Genomic DNA, 19784 nt, shown 5'->3' with positions numbered 1-19784 from the left:
GGGGTGGTTTGAAATTTGGTGCATTTTAATTTACTTTGTTTTCTGAATATTTTTGAGCCGTCATCTTGTCTTAAGCTGAGGAGTTAGCCACACGACATTGTCATGTCTGCATAATCCCATGTGTTATATCACCATGTGGGACAGTTGTCTGCTCAAAACAAGGTAAACGTAAACGGCGCTTTCCTACTCTGTCTGAGCACTCAAAGCACTTTACACAACTAATTCATTCACTTCTTCAAAGCTCTATCTACCATTCACACATTGACACTACGATGCATGCATCGGAGAGCAACATGGGATTAGCATCTTTCCCAAGGATATTTGGCATACAGACTGGAGCAGACTGGGATCTGGAGGACATCTTTAGAAAATCTGAAAGAAGTCATAGATTTTAACTGTATTGTCACAAGTTTTAATTTTTCCTGACTGTTATGCTCCCAAGGTCACACCAAAGTAATCTATCTACTATAGAAATTTCTGTTTCTTACCAGTGGATCCACAGTAAAAACACTCCTATGTCCTCCCAAAAATAGCAAAAACACTGGACTTCTGTTAATTAACCAAAAAAACTTTCAGTTTTATACTTACAGAGTGGTCTTTGCAATGATCTACCAAAACATTTCTGTAATTTTAAACATTTATCTCTCACAGTTTAAGCTGAAAGAGTTGTGCTGACAGAGTTTTCTGTAGTGTAGAATAATGGCAAACTGTAGGGCACTGAAACCAGCTTAACATCCCTTAATTAGATGATCTTTTCTTTCTTTGGTTTACGTTTTACTATGTTGCAATTAGATATGCAAAGACCATATATGAACAAAAGCCAAAACTTCCAGGTCCAAAAGGTGCAGCCTTAAAACAACATTCTTTCTAATAACCAGCAGGGGGCGCCTTCTCCGCTGCAAAAACAAGTTGGAGTCTGCAGAAGTATAGGAGTCTCAGTCTCCTCCAAAGTACCCAGCTGGAGGCTAAAAGTACTAAAGGTATAAATAGACTCACGCAGCGAGTATCATGACTGTGGACTTGTCTTGTTACACATATTTTACATTCATTTTAAATCAGAGATGCAAACACAGAATATGTGAGGCTATATGTGAAGTTTATTATCTTTCAAATGAGGAAGATTCAGCTTGTAAATGATTTTTGCTGGGTACAATTTCAAAGCGTTTTTTTACTATCAGTTATTAGAGGCGTATCGTTTCAGTATTTCATTACTTTTGTTACTTTGGAAAAAAGCCTTTAACATTTCACAGTTGCATTGTTTGGATAAGAACCAGTCTCAGGTCATCTGTGAACACCTTAAGGCATTTTTTCTCTCTCTTCCGGTTTGGTGTTCTGGTGCAAGTATGACATCAGTAACTCAGGAGCTGCTGATGACCTGCTTTATCCAGTTGGTGAGCCTGGTGATGCGAGTGTAGACACCATAGTAGTCTGGACGCCCGCAGCCTCTACCCCAGCTCACCACCCCGGCCAGGAACCAGCGACCTGAAGGCTCCTGACACACCAAGGGACCGCCCGAGTCTCCCTAACAGACAAAGGTAACGTTAACGAGGCACAAATAAGACTGGGTCTTCACAGCACAGAGGCACCATAATAATTGACAGTACTTATAATTACTACAGTGACTCACTATATCATCATCATCAGGGGTTCTTAGATATGTGGCTTTTAAAACTCATTTTATAACATCGATGTGTTTTAAAAAAAACTGGGCTAAAAAGAGGAAATAACGTTATAGATTTTTTTAATATTTAAAATTTTAATCGGTTTCTCCTTTTTTGTGGCTTTGAGGACATCTTGACAGAGAGCAGGACTACACGATTCTAAGTGATACATAGAATTTTACTTTCATTGCATCATATCAACTTTAAAACACTGCAGGAACTTATTGAATTTAGATTTTTTTGTAATATTAGTTATATTAAAGAGAGAATCCATACAAAATCAGTTTAATTTAAATCTCTGCTTTGATTTTACCTACAGTTTCTTGGCAGTTCTACACACACACTTGTGCGGTATCTCCACCCAGCAAACCAAAGCCTGGTCCTCTTTTGACTTGTTTTGTTCACTCTTCTTTTTTCAAATGTAGGTAAAGATATTTTAGACGGGAATGGTGAGATTGTGACAAAACAGTAAAAGTGCAGGCTGTAAAGGAAACAATGTGTAGAGCTGAGGGGATGAAGTGCTAAGTGTTGTGTTGGACATTCTGAGTTCCACTTGCTTTTTAATTTTTAGTCATTTGATCCATTTTTGCTGCCAAAGTTCAAAGCACATGCAGCTTGTATTTCTTTGTACCTGACAGGCATCTTTCCTTCCATTGCGGTAACCGGCACAAAGCATTCTGGGAGTAACCAGGTGTCCATAGGAACGGATGCAGGATTCCTCGCTAACCAGGCGCACATCAACTTTCTGAAGCACATTACTGGCTGTGCCTGGGAAAAGTAAGAGGACAGAGTGACAGAGGGCAAAAGAATATCCTGTCAGTCATAATGCTGTTGAGTCTTTGTGCACTGCTTAAGGCCCCAGTAACACCAGCTTAGAGACCCATTAGCAATTGTTTGGAAATGGCCAGCGATGAGGGAAAAACAAGTTTTCCCTGACTGCGAGTGCTTTTGGGAGGTTGTTGCAAAAAGGTATACATTTCTGCACTGACAACCTTCTTTTGATTGTTTTGGTTGTCATCACTCATAGTACGCCTGGAAAATGCTTACTAGCGTTCAGAGTCAAATCTGTGTCTTCTGAAACATGTTGGTTTCAACTGTAAGACACAACGTTTACCGTGAAGCCAAACATTCTCCGTTTTCACTTCCCATCACACTTTTCAACTTTCACTGTTGACTTGTCTGCAGACAAATCAGCATACTTTCATGCAAACTGCAGCAATCTGCTAGCGAGCAAAGCAATCACAGAGAAGATTTTGGTGCAGCACCATTTGCAATAGATATCACCCAACAGCACTAATAACACTCTGCAACCTCCAGCGTCCAATAAACATTCCTAATGTGCCCTTTATGGACTGGTGTGAGGGAACCCATTGTGTGCTTGCCCATAGAAAGCTCATACAGGGGTCCTAAAGGGGCAAAGGTGCTGTGGATCCTGTGTGTGCACAGGTATTTGTCTAACATTCCCCGACACACTGTAGACTGAAGTATCCAGAGAAATTGATCCACCAACCTTCCAGCTGCTATATTACCCATGCTATCTAATGAGGCACAGCCACCCGACTTTGGGCCTACATGGGTATGTCTGCCAGCATATTACTTATATTAATGAAACACTATACAGGGTAATGAAACCACGGAACATGTTTTAGTACACTGCGAGAAATAACAGGAGACTGAGAAGCTGAGAGAAGGTGATTGATGCAGAACCTCAGAAACGCTGTTCCACGCTGCATACAGCTGGTGGCTGTAATGTACCACGGGGCACAGTTAGGCAGCCCTCTGTGATCCCTGCTACTGGTGTGAAATGTGGGGTACATCTGGGCAGACCACACTTAGCATGCTTTGTGTGGGCAGCTGCTGTTCCCCATAGTGTAGAACCCAGATGCACCCATGTTTGCTGGAAAGCCTGGTTGACGTGTCTTCACTTACTAATAATGAACAACAAAGGTCTTCCCTTACAGTAACAAGAAAACACTTTATTCCGATTATGATCATGCAAATGCATTTTAATGTATTCAAATTTACCTTCGATTTTTCTCAAAAGTTGTATTGATTCTTATGAAGCATTGCATGCCAGTATATGTTCTCCCACACCTTTTCTCTCTTTCAGCCTTCAGTTTATTAAGTTCATTGTGATAGCAGAAACCACTTCCACCCACACCACTCCATCTCCTCCTGCCTTTTTGATTTAAATTAGGTTTTTTTTTCCATGTGTGTTTGCTCAGATATCAAAATAGCACACCCACTTGCCTCCACATCACCGTCTGCACAAAAACTCCCCATATCTCGCACGCACTGACAAAAGGATGTTTTTAAAAACCACACAGTCGTTTGGTTGTGAAAATGATGCATCACACTGAATAATACATAAGTCGGTAATCATTCTGCAACAGGAGTCAAACTTGCTTAAAAGAAAAACTAAAAAGTGAGTGAGTGCTCTTCTTTTAGAGTAAACCTTCCATTTTTAAAGCAGTAAATGTAACATCACTCTAGGACCAGTAGTGTTTATGAAACTGCTCAGTGGGATTTAAGTGTCTTTTAAGGTCTGTTGTTGTGTCTGTCCATAAAGCAGCCTGTAGCTCAATGTGATTTATGATCGTGGAGAATGAAAAATGACTGTTTTGAGAGGCAGGTAGGATAGAGGTCCCCAATACATTTAAAATGTCAGAAGATGAATTTTAAACCTCCAAGATGTTTGATCATAGAGGAAACCAATTAAACTTTGCTCTAATAAATATGGATGGCCACTTGAGGCTGGCTCTGAAAGCAAGTCAGTTGCCACGGTCTCCTATATCAAACTGCCCAACTTTACAGCAGAAATAAACATGGGGAAAAAACTGGTCTCTGTGGCTAATACTCATTTTTTAAAGGTTTAAAGTTTGGGTTTATTACTGGCACAGCTGCTCTGAACAGCAGATGGCTAGGTCACAGACGGTTAAACCTTCTGTCAGCTCGTTCAAGTTACTGAAATGGACCTGTGTTTTGCAGTTTTATTTCAATATTTTAATGTCATTCCCAGAGAAAAAGTAGTCCAGATGGCACGATACACAAGGACAGGTCTCTAGTCCATCATAACGCCAAAACAGAGACAACCACACACTCTAAAATCTAACCTACAACAAATTCAAAATCACCAGTTAACCTAATACTCATGTTTCTGGACTGTGGGAGGAAACTGGAGTTTCTGAAAGAAGCCCGTGCAGGCAATGAGTGAACATAAAAAGCCCCAGCTCACCAGGGGAGTCTCACCAAGACCTGTCAGAGGTGCTTGCTTATAGAGGTTTGTCTGATTGTTGGGGTTTTTCTATACTATTGTAGAGTCTTTACTTTACAATATAAAGCAAATTGAGGTGATAAAGTGTAGCAGATATGGAGGCATTTTGAGAGGTCAAACCAAAAACTTGGAAATCACTGCCATAGCAGGTTTACTGGTTATTAAAAGATCTGTAATTTGCTATTCCATACTCTAGCTTCTTTGCACATCCTTCAAGCCCTCCCCTTCCCTGCTTTCAAAGCTCACCCCCCTCACGGAGTGCCCCCCAACCAGTGACCCAGCAGAGCAGGCCTGGCTCCAGCTGGTGCGTTGGTGGGGGCAAGCAGGTGGGTCGAGCATGCCCAGCCAGCAGCGCAGCGGCGGGCCGGTCCAGCTTGAGCAGGGCCAGGTCGTAGTCGTGGGACTCATCGTCATAGTAATGATGAAGATGGATGCGTTGGACCCGCGCCACCTCCTCTGTAGGGCTGCTGCGGTTGATCAGAAGTTTGCCAAGGTAGACTGTCCACACTGAGGGGGAGTAGAGACTGCAGCAGGAACACAAAGAGGTCAAATGTGTTGTAGGGCCAATAAGAAAGCGTTTTTTTCCTGAGCTATTTAAAAAGAAAACACCCACACAGTTAGCAGTATTAACTCATGCCAAGAAATATCTGTTTATACTTTTTCAGCTTTTTTATCTTCCTCATCCACAGACTCTGAAGGCTGCTTAAGCTTTTAATCACCATGCAAGAAAATTAAGCAGAGAAAAATAGGTAATGCTCTAGAGGATGCTGCAGCTATAGTTTTGGGGATGGTCCAGATTGTGGGGTTGAAAAACACAAGTGTATACAAATCCATAAATACTCTGCCTCTGACTCAGACAGGCTGTCACAGTTAAACCCCGGTCAGCAAAGATGCAACCGAAGGACAGAAGGAGGAAGCTGCAGCAGAAATAAACTTGATTTATAAAACCACGACTAAAATGCTCCATCAAAGTCATGGCAGAGGATGATAATATTTTAATCTTTACACAACAGAGAGCCTTTGGTTGTCTTCTTATTAACATCACTTTCTAACATTTAAGTCATCACACCACTTCCTTCCTTTTTGTTTCCTGCCCTTACCGGTCGTCATAGAAACAGTGGGCAGCCGACACCACCCACTGACTGGCGATTAAAGTGCCACCACAGATGTGGTTACCCCGCACCTGCAGGCTGGCCTGCCATGGCCACTCCCCCTCTGAGGCGTCCGTTCCCCCAACGATGCGGCTGGAGAACTGCCTCAGGCCGCACTCTGGATACACACACGCAGGTATGTTTAAACACACTGATGTGCGCAGTGTGAGCTAATACTTTTCAAATAAAATGCTCGCGAGTTATTGAAACAAATTCTCTGACATAGAAGCACACAGAAGTCTCGAAATTTTAATGTGATACAATTAAAATAATGAGAATAAAGTTAGAATGTTAGAAGGTGTTAGGTGATCGAGTCTTCTTACCACAATGTTTCTCATCGGAGGCGTCAGGGCAGTCAGTGACAAAGTCACACTCAGGATTTGGTTTCTTCAGACACGTTCCGTCAGCACACACATAGGTCATATCTGTACACTGCACGCCTGGGCATGGACACAAGTATAAATTTATATTTAATGCAATTAAACAATAAAGTTTACATCATGGCCTGTGTCTGCTTCCCTCATCAGTTCAGCTTGAAGCTAAAAGGAACCAATATGCACTGTTACTGTTGAGATGTTCAGGATAAAGTCATGTGGGTCTTCCAAAAGGATGCAGGACAAGATAAAAACAGGCCACTACCTCACTGAAAACAGATATTCCTGATATGTTTTTGGCTGTCCCTGTGGCAGCAGACAGGCAGGGTTTGATTCTGCCGTGGGCGCTTTGCTGCATGCAACCCACACCTTCCTATCCCTCACCTTCATGCATCTTTCTAACTGTCACCTTCTAATTAAAAAGTCAGACACCTCAGACTGAATTGAACGACTGAATGAATCAATGATATAAAATGACGTCTGGGTGGTTACATCTTAAAGCACACTTTTTATAAGCTAAGCATTTTAAAAGGTGAATGGAGGCTTTGGTTATACAGCACACAGGAAATGTAGTGTTAGAGGCATCTGACTACATATATTCCAAAAAGGGGGATCGTAGTGATTTTTCCAACTACCTTTTGCCGACGGCTGTGGAAGTATTTTATGTGTGAAAAGAAGGACACTTGCAGCCTGTTACCTTCAGTGCAGTTCATCTCATCGGTAGCTTCAGGGCAGTCTGGGTGTTGGTCACACACTTTGTAGTAGTCCACACACTGACTGTCCTCTGGACATTTGTATTGTGCCACACATACTGAGAGACACACATGTAAACACTACATTCAGAACCGTTCACTGACAAAATATTGTAGAAAAACTCAGCCGTGTAACATGAGTTAGCCCACTGTGCTTCTTATTTACAGATTAAATGTATTTTGAGTGTGTCGCAGTACATAATTAATAGCTTGATTTAATGTATGCTGGATTATGTTTATTAGGAGAAAAGCAAAAGAGGAGTTTTATTAGAGAGTACATTTGAAAAAGTTATTAAATAAAGTGCTTTTGATGCTTTTGTATAACAGAAATATACAGTAAATATGTCTGAATTTGTGGCTAGCATATTTTACTTTCTGTAAATTAGTATAGTATTAGCATTAGTCTTTGCCATGAAGAAGTATTTGTCGCTTCCATATTTTTGGTATTATGTTTTTGCATGTTTGTCATAGTTAAATGTTAGATAACCTGAGTAAAATGCAGTTTTTAAATGATGATGATTTTATTTATTAATGGAAAACAGCCATCCAAACCTACCTGACCCTATGTGAAAAAGGGTTGGTGTTCCGATAAACCAAGCGGTCGTTCAGCCTGAGTGGTTCAGTGGTTCACCTTCAGGATCTTCGTGCAGAATCTGTGGTTCCTTCAGTTACAGCAAGTCATCGAGCAAAGCAGCCCAGACCATCACTCTACCACCAACCGCCATGTTTGACTGTTAGTATGATGATGTTTTCATGAAATGCAGTGCTAGTTTTACACCAGATGTAAACCTTGGCAAATGTCAGACGAGTCTTTGTGTTCTTTTTTTCTCCTTGATCTCTCCCATGGAGGCCATTTTTGCCCAGTTTCTTTCTCATTGTTGTTGAACTCTGACCTTAACTAAGGCAAATGAGTCCTGCAGTTCTTTAGATGTTGTTCTAGGTTCTCTTGTGGCCTCCTGGATGAGTCTTCAATGCACTTTTGGAGTAAATTTGGTAGGCCAGCCACTCCTCGAAAGGTTCACTGTTCCAAGGTTTCTCCTTTTGTGGATATGACTCTCACTGTAGTTTACTGTGAGTCCCAAAGCCTTAGAAATGGCATTCTAACCCTTTCCAGACAGATAGATGTCACTGACTTTTTATCTCACCTTTTTTAGATGTCTTACTTCATCACACAGGGCCAGGAAGGTTTAGATAGCTTTTTCCCTTATCCCTGGTTATCTTTGTCTAATATTAAAATTCTCTTGATGATGTCTGCAGAACGTCAAGTCGTGGTTGGCGCTAAACTTTCTTTGTTTTAACGATTCTAAAACTGAAGTAATGGTGTTTAGACCTGCTTCCACTGCTGTTCCGTGTGTTGATCTGCAATCCCTGAAATCATTCTGTAAACCATCCATCCATCCATCCATCCATTCGCTTCTGCTTATCCTTTTCAGGGTCGCGGGGGGCGCTGGAGCCTATCCCAGCTGTCATAGGGCGAAAGGCGGGGTACACCCTGGACAGGTTGCCAGTCTGTCGCAGGCAGGTAAACCAGAGTTTGTTAATCTGGGTTTTAAAATGGATCCTGAGCTTAAGCTTGAAAGCCAGATCGGGTTGGTTGTAAGGTCTAGTTTCTTTCATCTGAGGCAACTGGCCAAAATTAAGCACTTTCTTACGAGACAGCAATTTGAAACAGTAATCCACGCTTTTGTAACCGTTCGGCTGGATTACTGTAATTCTCTTTATTTTGGGGTGAGTCGATCTTCTGTTTTTCGACTGCAGCTAGTCCAGAATACTGCTGCACGGCTTTAAACTGGCACTCGTAGATACGAGCATATCACCCCAGTTTCATTGGCTGCCCGTGCATTTTAGGATCCATTTTAAGCTGCTTTTATTTGTTTTTAAATGTTGGTCCAATGCTGCCCCTGTGTACCTCTCTGAGCTTCTTCATCCATACATACCTTCCCGGTCCCTCAGGTCGGCAGACCAGCTCCTCCTGAGTGTGCCCAGGACTAATCGTAAGCTCAGAGGGGATCGGGCATTTGCTGTGGCAGCACCAAAATTGTGGAATGAGTTGCCTTTACATGTTAGACAGGCACCTTCCTTATCTGTTTTTAAATCACGTCTTAAAACATATTTATTTTCCTTGGCTTTTAGCACAGCAGGACTTGTTGATGTCTCTTAATATATTTTCTTATTAATTATATTATTTTTAATTTTAAGATATTTTATATGTAATTTAAACTGTTTCCTCTCTGTTTTATATTTGTAGCACTTTGGTCAACATTGTTGGATGTAAAGTGCGTTATAAATAAAGATGCTATGCTAAAGATGCTATCTGAAATATTTAGGTCTTAAAAAATGTGCAAAAACAAAAAAATCAGGACGGGGATGAACATTTTTTCACAGCACTGAATCAATAGTGAACACTTGACCTTAGTCAAACCACTGAGAGCATTGTAGCTTGACAGGCTGCCAACACTCACAGGTTTTAAAATTAGAGATTCTTTCTGCCTTCCAAGTGCTTTCATGGGGTTTTTAAAGAGTAGGCCCATCAGATCAGATCAACATCACCCCTGGATTTAAAGCCAGGCAGCTTTCATTAGCAGCACTCTGATAAGCCTCACATATCTGATGTTTTTCTGGAACAGTTCTACTCTCATCCATGTCATATAAATCTGGCAGTTTTGGCTCTCCAGTGTCACAAGTGGCCTCACCAAGAGGGTGGTGGCTGATAGACAATAAATTCAACATTATTTTACTTAGAATGGGCACATTTATGTGTCACATTCAGTATTTGAGCACTTACTCTACCCTCTCAATGTGAAGGGAGAGTTATTTATGTTTGGAGTTCTGTATATACCACAGTTTCTCTCATCGAGGCCATTGGGACAGTCCTTGATTCCATCACAGATGGGCACGCAGAGACCATTCACAGTGCACAGGAACTGTCCTGGGCAAGCTATAAAACACAAATACACACAGAGCTCGAAATTATGCTGAGAAAAGGTCACAAAATGACATCCCAATATTTTCATCAACATTTCATGGCTGTCAGTTCCAGCATCCACAACTCACGATCTGACAGGTTGAAGACGCTGTATTGCAGCTGAAGGCCCGGCCCTGTGAGTGACACCTCAGATGTCATGAAGATAGTGGCTGTCGTAGAGAGCAGGAAGAGACGTTCGCTGTAGGGCTGCAGAGCCCTGGTGCCGCACAGCCTGAGAAAGGAGAGGGAGGGTGAAAGTGAAGGGACGTGTCCCTGAAGGCATCACCTCTCCACTTGTACAAGAAACTATTGATCGGTTTCTTCCTGATTAAATAAAGAAAGTAAGGGATTTGTGAGTTTATTGCCTATACTGGAATTAAAATGCTCTCAAACATAAGGGGATTTGGTTGGCTTGTGTGGTACAACACTGCCCCCTGTTGTTCAGTAGGGAACAAAATCCTCTCAGGGTCTAAATACTTTTTACTGAGGCTAAGAAGAAGCAGAACTCAGCACCTGTGCATTACACAGAAAGACAAAATCCTTTACACATGACTATTTGCTAAAAAGGGAACTATTTGAAAGCACGACCCGCTATATCAGTTATGATGAGGATTTGTGTTGTGTTGGGCTATCTCAAATGTTCTTTTTGTGTGTGTAAACATGTCTAATAAGTTCCAGAATAGGCACTAACGTTGCTTTACTGGGCTGAAAAAGGTCTTTGTGGCACAGCTTACCTGCGATTCTGGATGACCCACTGTCCCTGGGTACAGGCCTGGTTGTAGCTGGCTCTGCTTAGCTCATAGCCCTCAAATGTCAAACACAAGCCCATCCCTGCACTGGGCATCTGAAATCACACACAGGACAGTAAATGTATCAATCAAGTCATTTACTTGACAGGTTCTTTATTATAATACGAGTTACCTTTAGTGATTCAAAGTTTGACGTGGATCATTTGATGATAAATAAAATAATCAATCAATGTGTGGATCAATAAAAGATGCACGGCTGAAGGAGAGGCTTACAGTAAAGTTCCAGGTACAGTTGGTGTCAGGAGGGTAGTAGCTGGGAAAGAAGGGTGTCTTTAGTGTCCCTTGGACCCCTGATACTGCCTCCAACTGTATAGTGGAATTACAGTCTAAGAATGATGAAGACACAAAGCAAGAAAGATTGTTCAGTCCACAATATAATCATTTAATGTGAATATATACAGAAAAGAAGAGGGGGACTCATGAATATAGCAGGATCCACACAAGATTGATTTCTACCATGTCTTTCAGAACACAACTTGATTGATTCTTGGTTTTGTGAGACCAAGATAGATTGCCATAAAAATACATGAGGATATTGATATCTGCTGCCCAGAGACTAAATCCCACTCACTCTGGTCATTCCTGTAGCTCTTGCACAACTAACCGGTCAATAATTTCATTTACAGTGTGATATATCTAAATATCTACTGGACAGAATACCAAAACGTTTTCCAGATGATGTAACTTTTTGATGTGCCACCAAAGGTTGACATTGCATGTTAGGATGCTGACTTTTAGTCAAATTATTGTATGATACATTTTTTACCAGAGAGAAGTGCAAAACATTCAGGTAGGCTTACCCTGGTGTTCCCAAGCCTGCACAGACAAAGAAAAGGATTCCTTGTAATTGTATAGACCCTGTTTCCAAACCACTGTCATCCACTCTCCTGATGACAGGACACGGACCACGCGCTCATGTCTGCTGCAGCCATACACACTGGTAGGAAGGAAGGAAAGTTGCACAGAGCCCATAAATGATAGTGATTTTAACGTGTTAGTATGAGTTTCTATTTTGGACATCTATAACAGGAACTATAGAGGCCTAGATATGTGTAGATCATCCTATTTTAAAGGTCAGGCCAAATATTGATTTCATTTTTGTGGTTTTTAAATATTCCTGTCACTTTACATTAATGCCTCACAGTGCTGTGTATCAGTCTAAATATACTTATATTGTTAGGAGAGACTCACGATGTGATGAGATGATTATCAGCAGGGGTGAGCGAGTTGTACACCAGCAGTCTGTCACTGCACTCTGGAAGCAGCCACTCCATATGGAGCTCAAGCTGGGAGCTTGGGGTGGTCTGGAGGTGCCACAGACAGGAGGAACGCTGCGTGTTAGGGCCAAGGAGCAGAATGGGGCTGCTGGACACCACCTTCTGATAGCGGTAGCAGTCTTGGGGCAAAAAAGGCAAGAATTAAAGTCAGAACTGAGTCTGTACTTTTGTGCACAGATGATGGGATTTGTAAATGTTAAACTTCAATGGCTTTTGCTTCTATGGTTTAACTTAAGCTGATAGGGATTGATGACATTACACTAAATATAAAGTTTTACTTTGACTTTAGATATGGAGCTATTACGTTAAAAGGAATTGTCTAAAAAGAAACAATTAAAAGATCAGACTAAACTAGAACAATGTGCCATGTAAAAGTATAACACAAGAGAAAATCAGTTTATAGAGTTTTTGGCGTCTGTGCTAATAAAGCTGTAGGTCAAATATGTTGTTAGCAAATTTAAATAATTCAGTTGTTAGTTAGTATCCAAGTTCCATTGTTTTTATCGTGTTATTATTATGCCCCTTTCAAAACATTTTAAAGTCATTTCAAAACTAAACATATAAACTACCTGTACTATGATGTAGTTAAACTCTAACCATGACCAATGAGTGCCCATCTAAGCAAGTCAAAAAATGGGTATTAAAGGTTGCCAATTAAATAATGATGCGACCTAATAGAGGTGGAGTTCAAATGTCAAAATAAGGCTTTAAAATTTTTGCCTTTCACCCCAAAATCACATTTGTTCAGTGAATTATGTATACAGTATAATAAATTAAATTATACTGAGAAGCATGCTCAACATAAAATCCTGTTTACCTTTGTTCCCATGAGTTACTTTATTTCTTGTCTAATGTACAGTGGACTGTGCTACTTGTAATTAAAGTTCCGGTACATGAATTAATTAATACAAAACAAAAAATTATAAACAAACTGAAATAAAATCTGATACCAAATGAGGCTTTCAAAAGTTTTACAACTTTGGGGTCAGTTTCTGTAGGGAGCAGAACAAAAAGAAACAGAAATTAAATTAAATGTACATTAAATTTAGATTTAAATCTTCCTTTAACTGTTTTTCTGCCCATGTTCTTCCTCTCACCACTGACAGATAGTGTAGGGAGATGGAAAAGGTATCCATCAAAGCTGGCTGTCTCTTCCACCTTTGACCTGCTGTACCCCTTCAGCCCCTCCACCAGGCTCCTTCTGACCTTCTCCAGCGTGACTCCCTCAGCATGGCTGCTGGGTATATTCAGCAGTATCCAGAAGTGAGCCACAACACTTCCTTCCCTGCAGAGACAAAAAGACAACCAAGACTCGATGAAAGACCAGTCAAAAGTTTGGACACACCTTCTCATTTCATGGTTTTTCTTTATTTTCATGTCTATTCACATTGTACATTCTCACTGAAAGCATCAAAATTATGAATGAGCATATGAAATTATGTAGGAAACAAAAACGTGTGAAATAACTCAAACCGCTTTTTATATTTTAGATTGCTTTGTACACTCTTGGCATTCTCTCGATGAACTTCATGAGGTCGTCACCTGAAATAGTTTTCCAATAGTCTTATACAGTCTTATCCCCACACCATTGCGTTTGGGTTTAGTTTATGTGACTGAGGAGAACCGGCCATCTGGTGCAGCACTTCATCACTCTGCTTCTTGGTCAAATAGCCCTTACACAGCCTGGAGGTGTGTTTGGGGTCACTGTCCTGTTGAAAACGAAATTATGGTCAAAATAAAGGTAAACTGGATGGGATGTAATGTCGCTGCAGGCTGCTGTGGTCGCCATGCTGGCTCAGTGTGCCTTCAATTTTGAATAAATCCCCAACAGTGTCAGACGAAGAAGGCAAGAAATTCCACAATTGAACACTGACAAGGCACACCTGTGACATGAAAATGATTGCAGGTGACTACATCATGAAGTGCATTGAGAGAGAGCCAAGGGTTTGCAGTGCTATCAACAAAGCAAAGAGTAGCTACTTTCAGGAATCTAAAATATAAAACCTATTTAGATATATTTACCAACTTTTTTTCTACATGATTCCATATATCTTGCTTCATAAATGATGTCTTCAGCATGTATCTACAAAGGTAGAAAGTAGTAAAAATAAAGAAAAACCATTAAATGAGAAGGTGTGTCCAAACTTTTGACTTCTAGTGTTTTACTGTCTTTACTGGTTCAAAGTATTTGGTGCCTATGGCTTCATGTTGTCATAAGTATGCTTGTTTTTGCAGGTATTTGGTGAAATACCAAAAAGGACAGTTTCTTAAATAGTCACAGTGTTTCACTTGTTTGGGCCCAAAAGCAACTTCCCAGCTAAAATCCGCAAATTTACAGTATAAATAAAAAGAAAAAAGAAATGAAAAATAAAACAGCAACATCTGAACAAGGTGAATTTTGAACTCTACAATCAGTCTATAGTCTGTGGTTTATCATTTTAAGGTTGCCATGTCGAGCTTTTTGTATACAGTCTATAGAAACACGCATGACCTGCAATACAGTTGGTACTTTTACCTCATGATCTTGGGTTGATTATAATCGATCGTGGCTCAAGAGTTGGGAGTTCGCCTTGTAACCGGAAGGTTGCCGGTTCGAGCCCCGGCTCGGACAGTCTCGGTCGTTGTGTCCTTGGGCAAGACACTTCACTTACCGCCTACTGGTGTTGGCCAGAAGGGCCAATGGCGCGATATGGCAGCCTCGCTTCTGTCAGTCTGCCCCAGGGGAGCTGTGGCTACAACTGTAGCTTGCCTCCACCAGTGTGTGAATGGGTGGATGACTGGGTGTGTAAAGCGCTTTGGGGTCCCTAGGACTAGTAAAAGCGCTATACAAATACAGACCATTTACCATAATATACCTAAAACTGTTGGTAAGATAAAGTTGATCATCTTCAGTTTTTGTCAGTTCAGAAAGCGGTAGATTCTGAACTTGTTGAAACACATCAGTATTGTAGCAGTTAGCATAAAACACTAACCACTATAAAGAAACAACTGGTGGCTGCTCCCTTATTGAAAACAGAGTAAAAGCTTACCGTATGTTAAAGCCACAAAGATATTTTTCAGAGGTTAGTTTTAAGAAAAAATGTGCAGAACAGTGTAGATTTTAAATTTTACTCAAAGCTTATCAGTAGAAAATATCCTCCTGTTGACAAAAACTTGAACTGAACTTGGAGTCATGATGGCACAATATTCACTACTTATCAACCTAGTTCAAGGCTCAATTTGTATTTTAGAATCACAGCTGGCACTTAGTCTACCACTAAACTACAGTACTGCCCCATTCCTGTTGTTATGACTCTGACTTATGACTATGTGAAGAAAAAATGTAATGTACATACCCAAAGGCAAACACAGTGGTGCAGTTGAAGTATCGAGAAAGAATCGAACCTTTCATAATATTCTCTACCTGAAAGAAAGCAAAACACTATCAGCTGTTCACATGAAATCATTCAGGTGCAGGATGGTAGTGTTCCTGTCAGTACACATGCACTATATGTACTTTATACTGCCAAACATAGCCTCCTGAATGCTAATTTAATGTATTATTTTTGCTGTGCTATGTGGTTCTTTATAGCGTAGTCAATCTGACTACAGTCTGCTCTTCTTTTGATTTGATGTACCTTTATTAGTCCCACAAGGGGAAATTTCATAAGGCTGCCGACCTATTGCACGTAATGCCGGCGCCATCTTACCCTCCGACCATACATACATGACACAAAACATCACATGGGGAAGACAGGTCAGAGAGGTATAACAATGGAAAATGCACCACATGAGGAAAGATAAGGAGAAAAAAAATAACTCCCCTCAGACTGAGCTCCAACAGGGAGATCAGTTTGAGAACAGAAAAAAAACACCTTTGCACATAAGAGCACATGAAAAAAAACAAAACTTCTGGACTTCTGTTCTGGTCTATGACTTACTAGTGTAATGTACGTTAATGATAACAACTGTTTGTGGTAATATCTCAGAATTATTATAATCTACAGCACCTAAACAAACTTGCTAAGCATTATTTGTTTCAGCCCCCTTTTTTGTTATTGTTTACTTGTTAAGATTACATTGTGAAAATTAGTGGAAAAACAGAAAGCCTTTGAAACTGACAGGATCACCTAAGTGACCTAAATTTTTAGGACATCTGCATCAGAGGAATTCGTGGTCCCTGCTCACCATACTCTCGACGCCCTTGGCTTCCTTCTTGAAAACAGGACTGTTGTGAGAGGACAGATCAGTAGAGAAGTTCCTGTTGAGGATGGATAAGTAGGCAGTGTACTGCTGCTGGACACGAGCCTCTAACACCCAAACCTTGTATTCTGTTACAGAAATGTGGACCAACACAGAAATTAAAGACATCAAAGAGTAACTGTGATGCTACATAATAATAGTATCATAACAGTGATCCAATGTTCTTCATCTGTCGTATGATAATGATCCATGGGACAGCCCATCTGTGCTAAGAATAGGCATGTGTTGGATTGTAGTGTTATTTTATGCCATGTTATACCCCGAATTAAAGATTGTGAATTATTATGTAGATTAGTTTGCATTATTCTCCTGAATTAGAAGAAGCTGATAACTATTGCATTAGTTAAACTGATTTGCATGACATTAAACTGCTGACTTGTTGTGAATGAATGACATTGTTTTATGATGCATTATACTGCTGAGTTATAAGAAATACTGTTCACAGAGAGTTATTGTCTTATTTGTCTGATTAGAAGAGAACAGAATATGCTGGAGTTTTCTGCCCCATCGCAGCAGGAGCAGATAAGCAGGGAGCCAAGGTCGTAGCTTAGGCGCTGTGTGAGAGAAAGCATGTAAATGTGTAGGCTTTTTATGATAAGGTGGAGGCACCAGGGGCTATAAAAGTTTGAGCAATGCTCCACCATTTTGAGATTTTGAGGCTGTCTGCATCAGTGTCCATCTCCCACGCGTGTGTTCATTAAAATCATCGTTTGACTCAACCCGACCGGACCAGTGTTGTTATTGTGGTTTTTTCTCTTGTTTCCATCCCCAATTTTGAACTCGTAACACATGAAAGGCAAGAAAAAAGGAAACTGGAAAATATTTGCTCACTCTGTTTCAGTATACGTGTGCGGTACCATTATAAATATAGCATCTCAGACTGACTCTGATTTGCTTTCCCTAGCTGTCTGTGAGTTTCTGCTTCTTTACCACATCCTTGTCAACCTAATTCAAGCCTTACATTTACATTTTAGAATCACAGCTGGTACCTGCTTGACCACTAAACTACAACACAGAGGACAATATCAACTCTTATTATTTTACACACTAACTCTAAGTTCCATCCATCCATTCATTCGCTTCTGCTTATCCTTTTCAGGGTCACGGGGCTATCATATCCCAGCTCTCATTGGGCGAGAGGTGGGGTACACCCTGGACAGGTCCCCCTTTGTTGCAGGGCTAACACACAGAGACAGACAGCCATCCGCACCCACATTCACACCTATGGGCAATTTAGATCAGTCTATTAACCCAGAGGGAACCCACACAAACATGGGGAGAACATGCAAACTCAACACAGGCCTGATGGTGGAATTGAACTCAGGACCTTCTTGCTGTGTGGCAACCGTGCTAAGCACTGTGCCGCCTAACTCTAAGTTAGTTTGTAAAATTTCATGACTAGATGTCACTGAATTACAGCTTGTGGTCAACTGAATTCTGTTTCCCTACTCCTCCCGATAAAAATGCATGACCCTGGCTTCTGTAGTCATTGTAGGACCAACATGTTTTAGTCAGCCGAGAGAGAACTAAAATATTACATTTAGATAGTACTCCATAACGGCTGCATTGTCAATAGCGTACGTCAGTAAAATATTATTTGGTATTTAATATTCGGCAATTGGAAGAGTTGGCCTTGGTTCAGGATGTGAATCCTGTTGGCGTGTTGCAAATTTGATCTGGCTGCAAAGCATTTAAATGTTTCTCCAGTTCCATCATATCCTGAAGTGCAAATCCTTTGCCAAAACAGCAATTCTACAGGGATCCAAACGTATGGTGTTCTGGTTTGGGTCTTTAAATTATATCCCGATAAGCAGTACAATTACGGAGCCAGCTTCTCATGCACATGATGACTACTATCCTCAAATAATCCTCATGACTTGACAATTATTTGAAACTGAGCATGTTGCAAAAGATCATAGGTAAACATGCAAACCACATTTTGTAGATGCTGTATACACATGGCCACTCACACAGCATTGTCATTGTCAGGAGCACAACTTGAGATTAAAATATTAACAAAATGAGAGACAATGTTTTGCTCACCCAGGAAATACCAAGCCAAAATTGCTGCTGCAACTATAATGATGACAATGAGGATGATGAGGAAGGCAAGGACACACTTGCAGGACCGAGACTTCCTAGTGGGCGGAGCCACAGCTTGTGTAGCAGCTCCCACCTGAAAACAAAAGCTTAACATGATCTACAAAAAATCTGACAGAGACAGACCCAACGCTGTGGCATCCTTTGTTTTAGAGAAAAATGAAAATGTAGTGAATCATTTAGTTAACATCTAACCTGGTTTTTGAGTAAGTTATGTTTGGGAAGTAGGTATCGATTTGTTTAAAATGTTATTATATTTATTTATTGTATTTATTAGATATCTGCAAATCCCAATCAAACACAACTGATTGTTACAAAGCATACTGACACAGTTTATGGAAACATGTATGTAGAAGTGCCTGAACCTGCATCAGTCATGGCATTAAAAGCACAGAAGGAGCCTCCATTTTGAAAGGTCTTGTGCATTCTCTAAAACATGCATTTACTCTAAAAAATGTTAGATATGCAAAAATCCCTACAAAGGACATAGATCAGAGTGCATTGCTGCAGTTTTAATGTTTCAGTATTACTGACCCCATTGCTTAGAGAAGCATGTGTGATCCCCTGGTCACAGGATACGGACTTCTTTGACCCGTGGCCAAGTGCCATTGCATCACACCACATTTCTTAGTCCTTGAGAAATCATCTTGACATCCATGAGGGGTCGCTGAGTTCTGAATTTCCAACCAAAAGTCTTTTACCAGCCATCTTTGGTAATCACAAAGCTGCACATGTTGCTCTGACAGACAAAGAGCAGTCCAATTTCTGTTTGTAAGTCCAAAGGTAAAAAAAAAGACAGTCAATATTTCCCAAACCTCATTTGGCTTAAGCATGTCACTCAGAGTTAGCTGACTTACCTCTATGCATCAGCAAAGCAAGAACTGATGGTTCGATATAACTGGGAGGAGTAAAAGTGAGTCAGGTACACAACCTGATATCACAAATCATCACCAAGCAACAGCAGTGCACCCAGGCAACTGCCTGCACAGGTAGGACTGCAGGGAATAATAAGTTATTTACAGTCTCTATTCTCCAGAGTTAGTTTTCCCTGCAAACAAGAGTCTACTACACACAGAGATATGAGTGTCTTTATCTCAGGGACTAAAGAGTTTCTCACTGATTTAAATTTTGCCTCTGCAAATCAATTCATTATCAGGAGCACATTTTTTTGAAAATGTT

General features: G+C 40.6%; 1 protein-coding gene across 2 annotated transcripts; it reads right to left on the bottom strand.

The window, feature by feature from the left end:
• Positions 1–1096: 1096 nt before the first annotated feature.
• On the bottom strand, positions 1097–19573 carry tmprss6 (transmembrane serine protease 6). Of its 2 annotated transcripts, XM_082535259.1 has the most exons (19): positions 19463–19573; positions 19140–19370; positions 18549–18681; positions 16431–16573; positions 15599–15666; positions 13361–13548; positions 13214–13255; positions 12178–12382; positions 11787–11923; positions 11200–11312; positions 10912–11021; positions 10267–10409; positions 10052–10150; positions 7158–7271; positions 6410–6526; positions 6036–6204; positions 5182–5459; positions 2293–2429; positions 1097–1522 (listed from the first exon to the last, which is right to left on the bottom strand). In XM_082535259.1, exons 2-19 carry the CDS (start codon positions 19227–19229, stop codon positions 1358–1360), a joined length of 2451 nt encoding a protein of 816 aa, XP_082391385.1. In that variant the 5' UTR covers positions 19230–19370; positions 19463–19573; the 3' UTR covers positions 1097–1357. The 2 variants fall into 2 exon arrangements, with proteins under 2 accessions (XP_082391385.1, XP_082391386.1); XM_082535260.1 differs by lacking the exon at positions 19463–19573 and having other exon boundaries at positions 19140–19443.
• Positions 19574–19784: the final 211 nt, after the last annotated feature.

This window comes from Aulonocara stuartgranti (assembly GCF_965226115.1).
Source record: "Aulonocara stuartgranti genome assembly, chromosome: 6".
In the NCBI taxonomy this organism is placed as follows: domain Eukaryota; kingdom Metazoa; phylum Chordata; class Actinopteri; order Cichliformes; family Cichlidae; genus Aulonocara; species Aulonocara stuartgranti.
The sequence above is the reverse complement of the archived record's forward strand: the minus strand, read 5'-3'. Positions and strand labels throughout refer to the sequence as shown.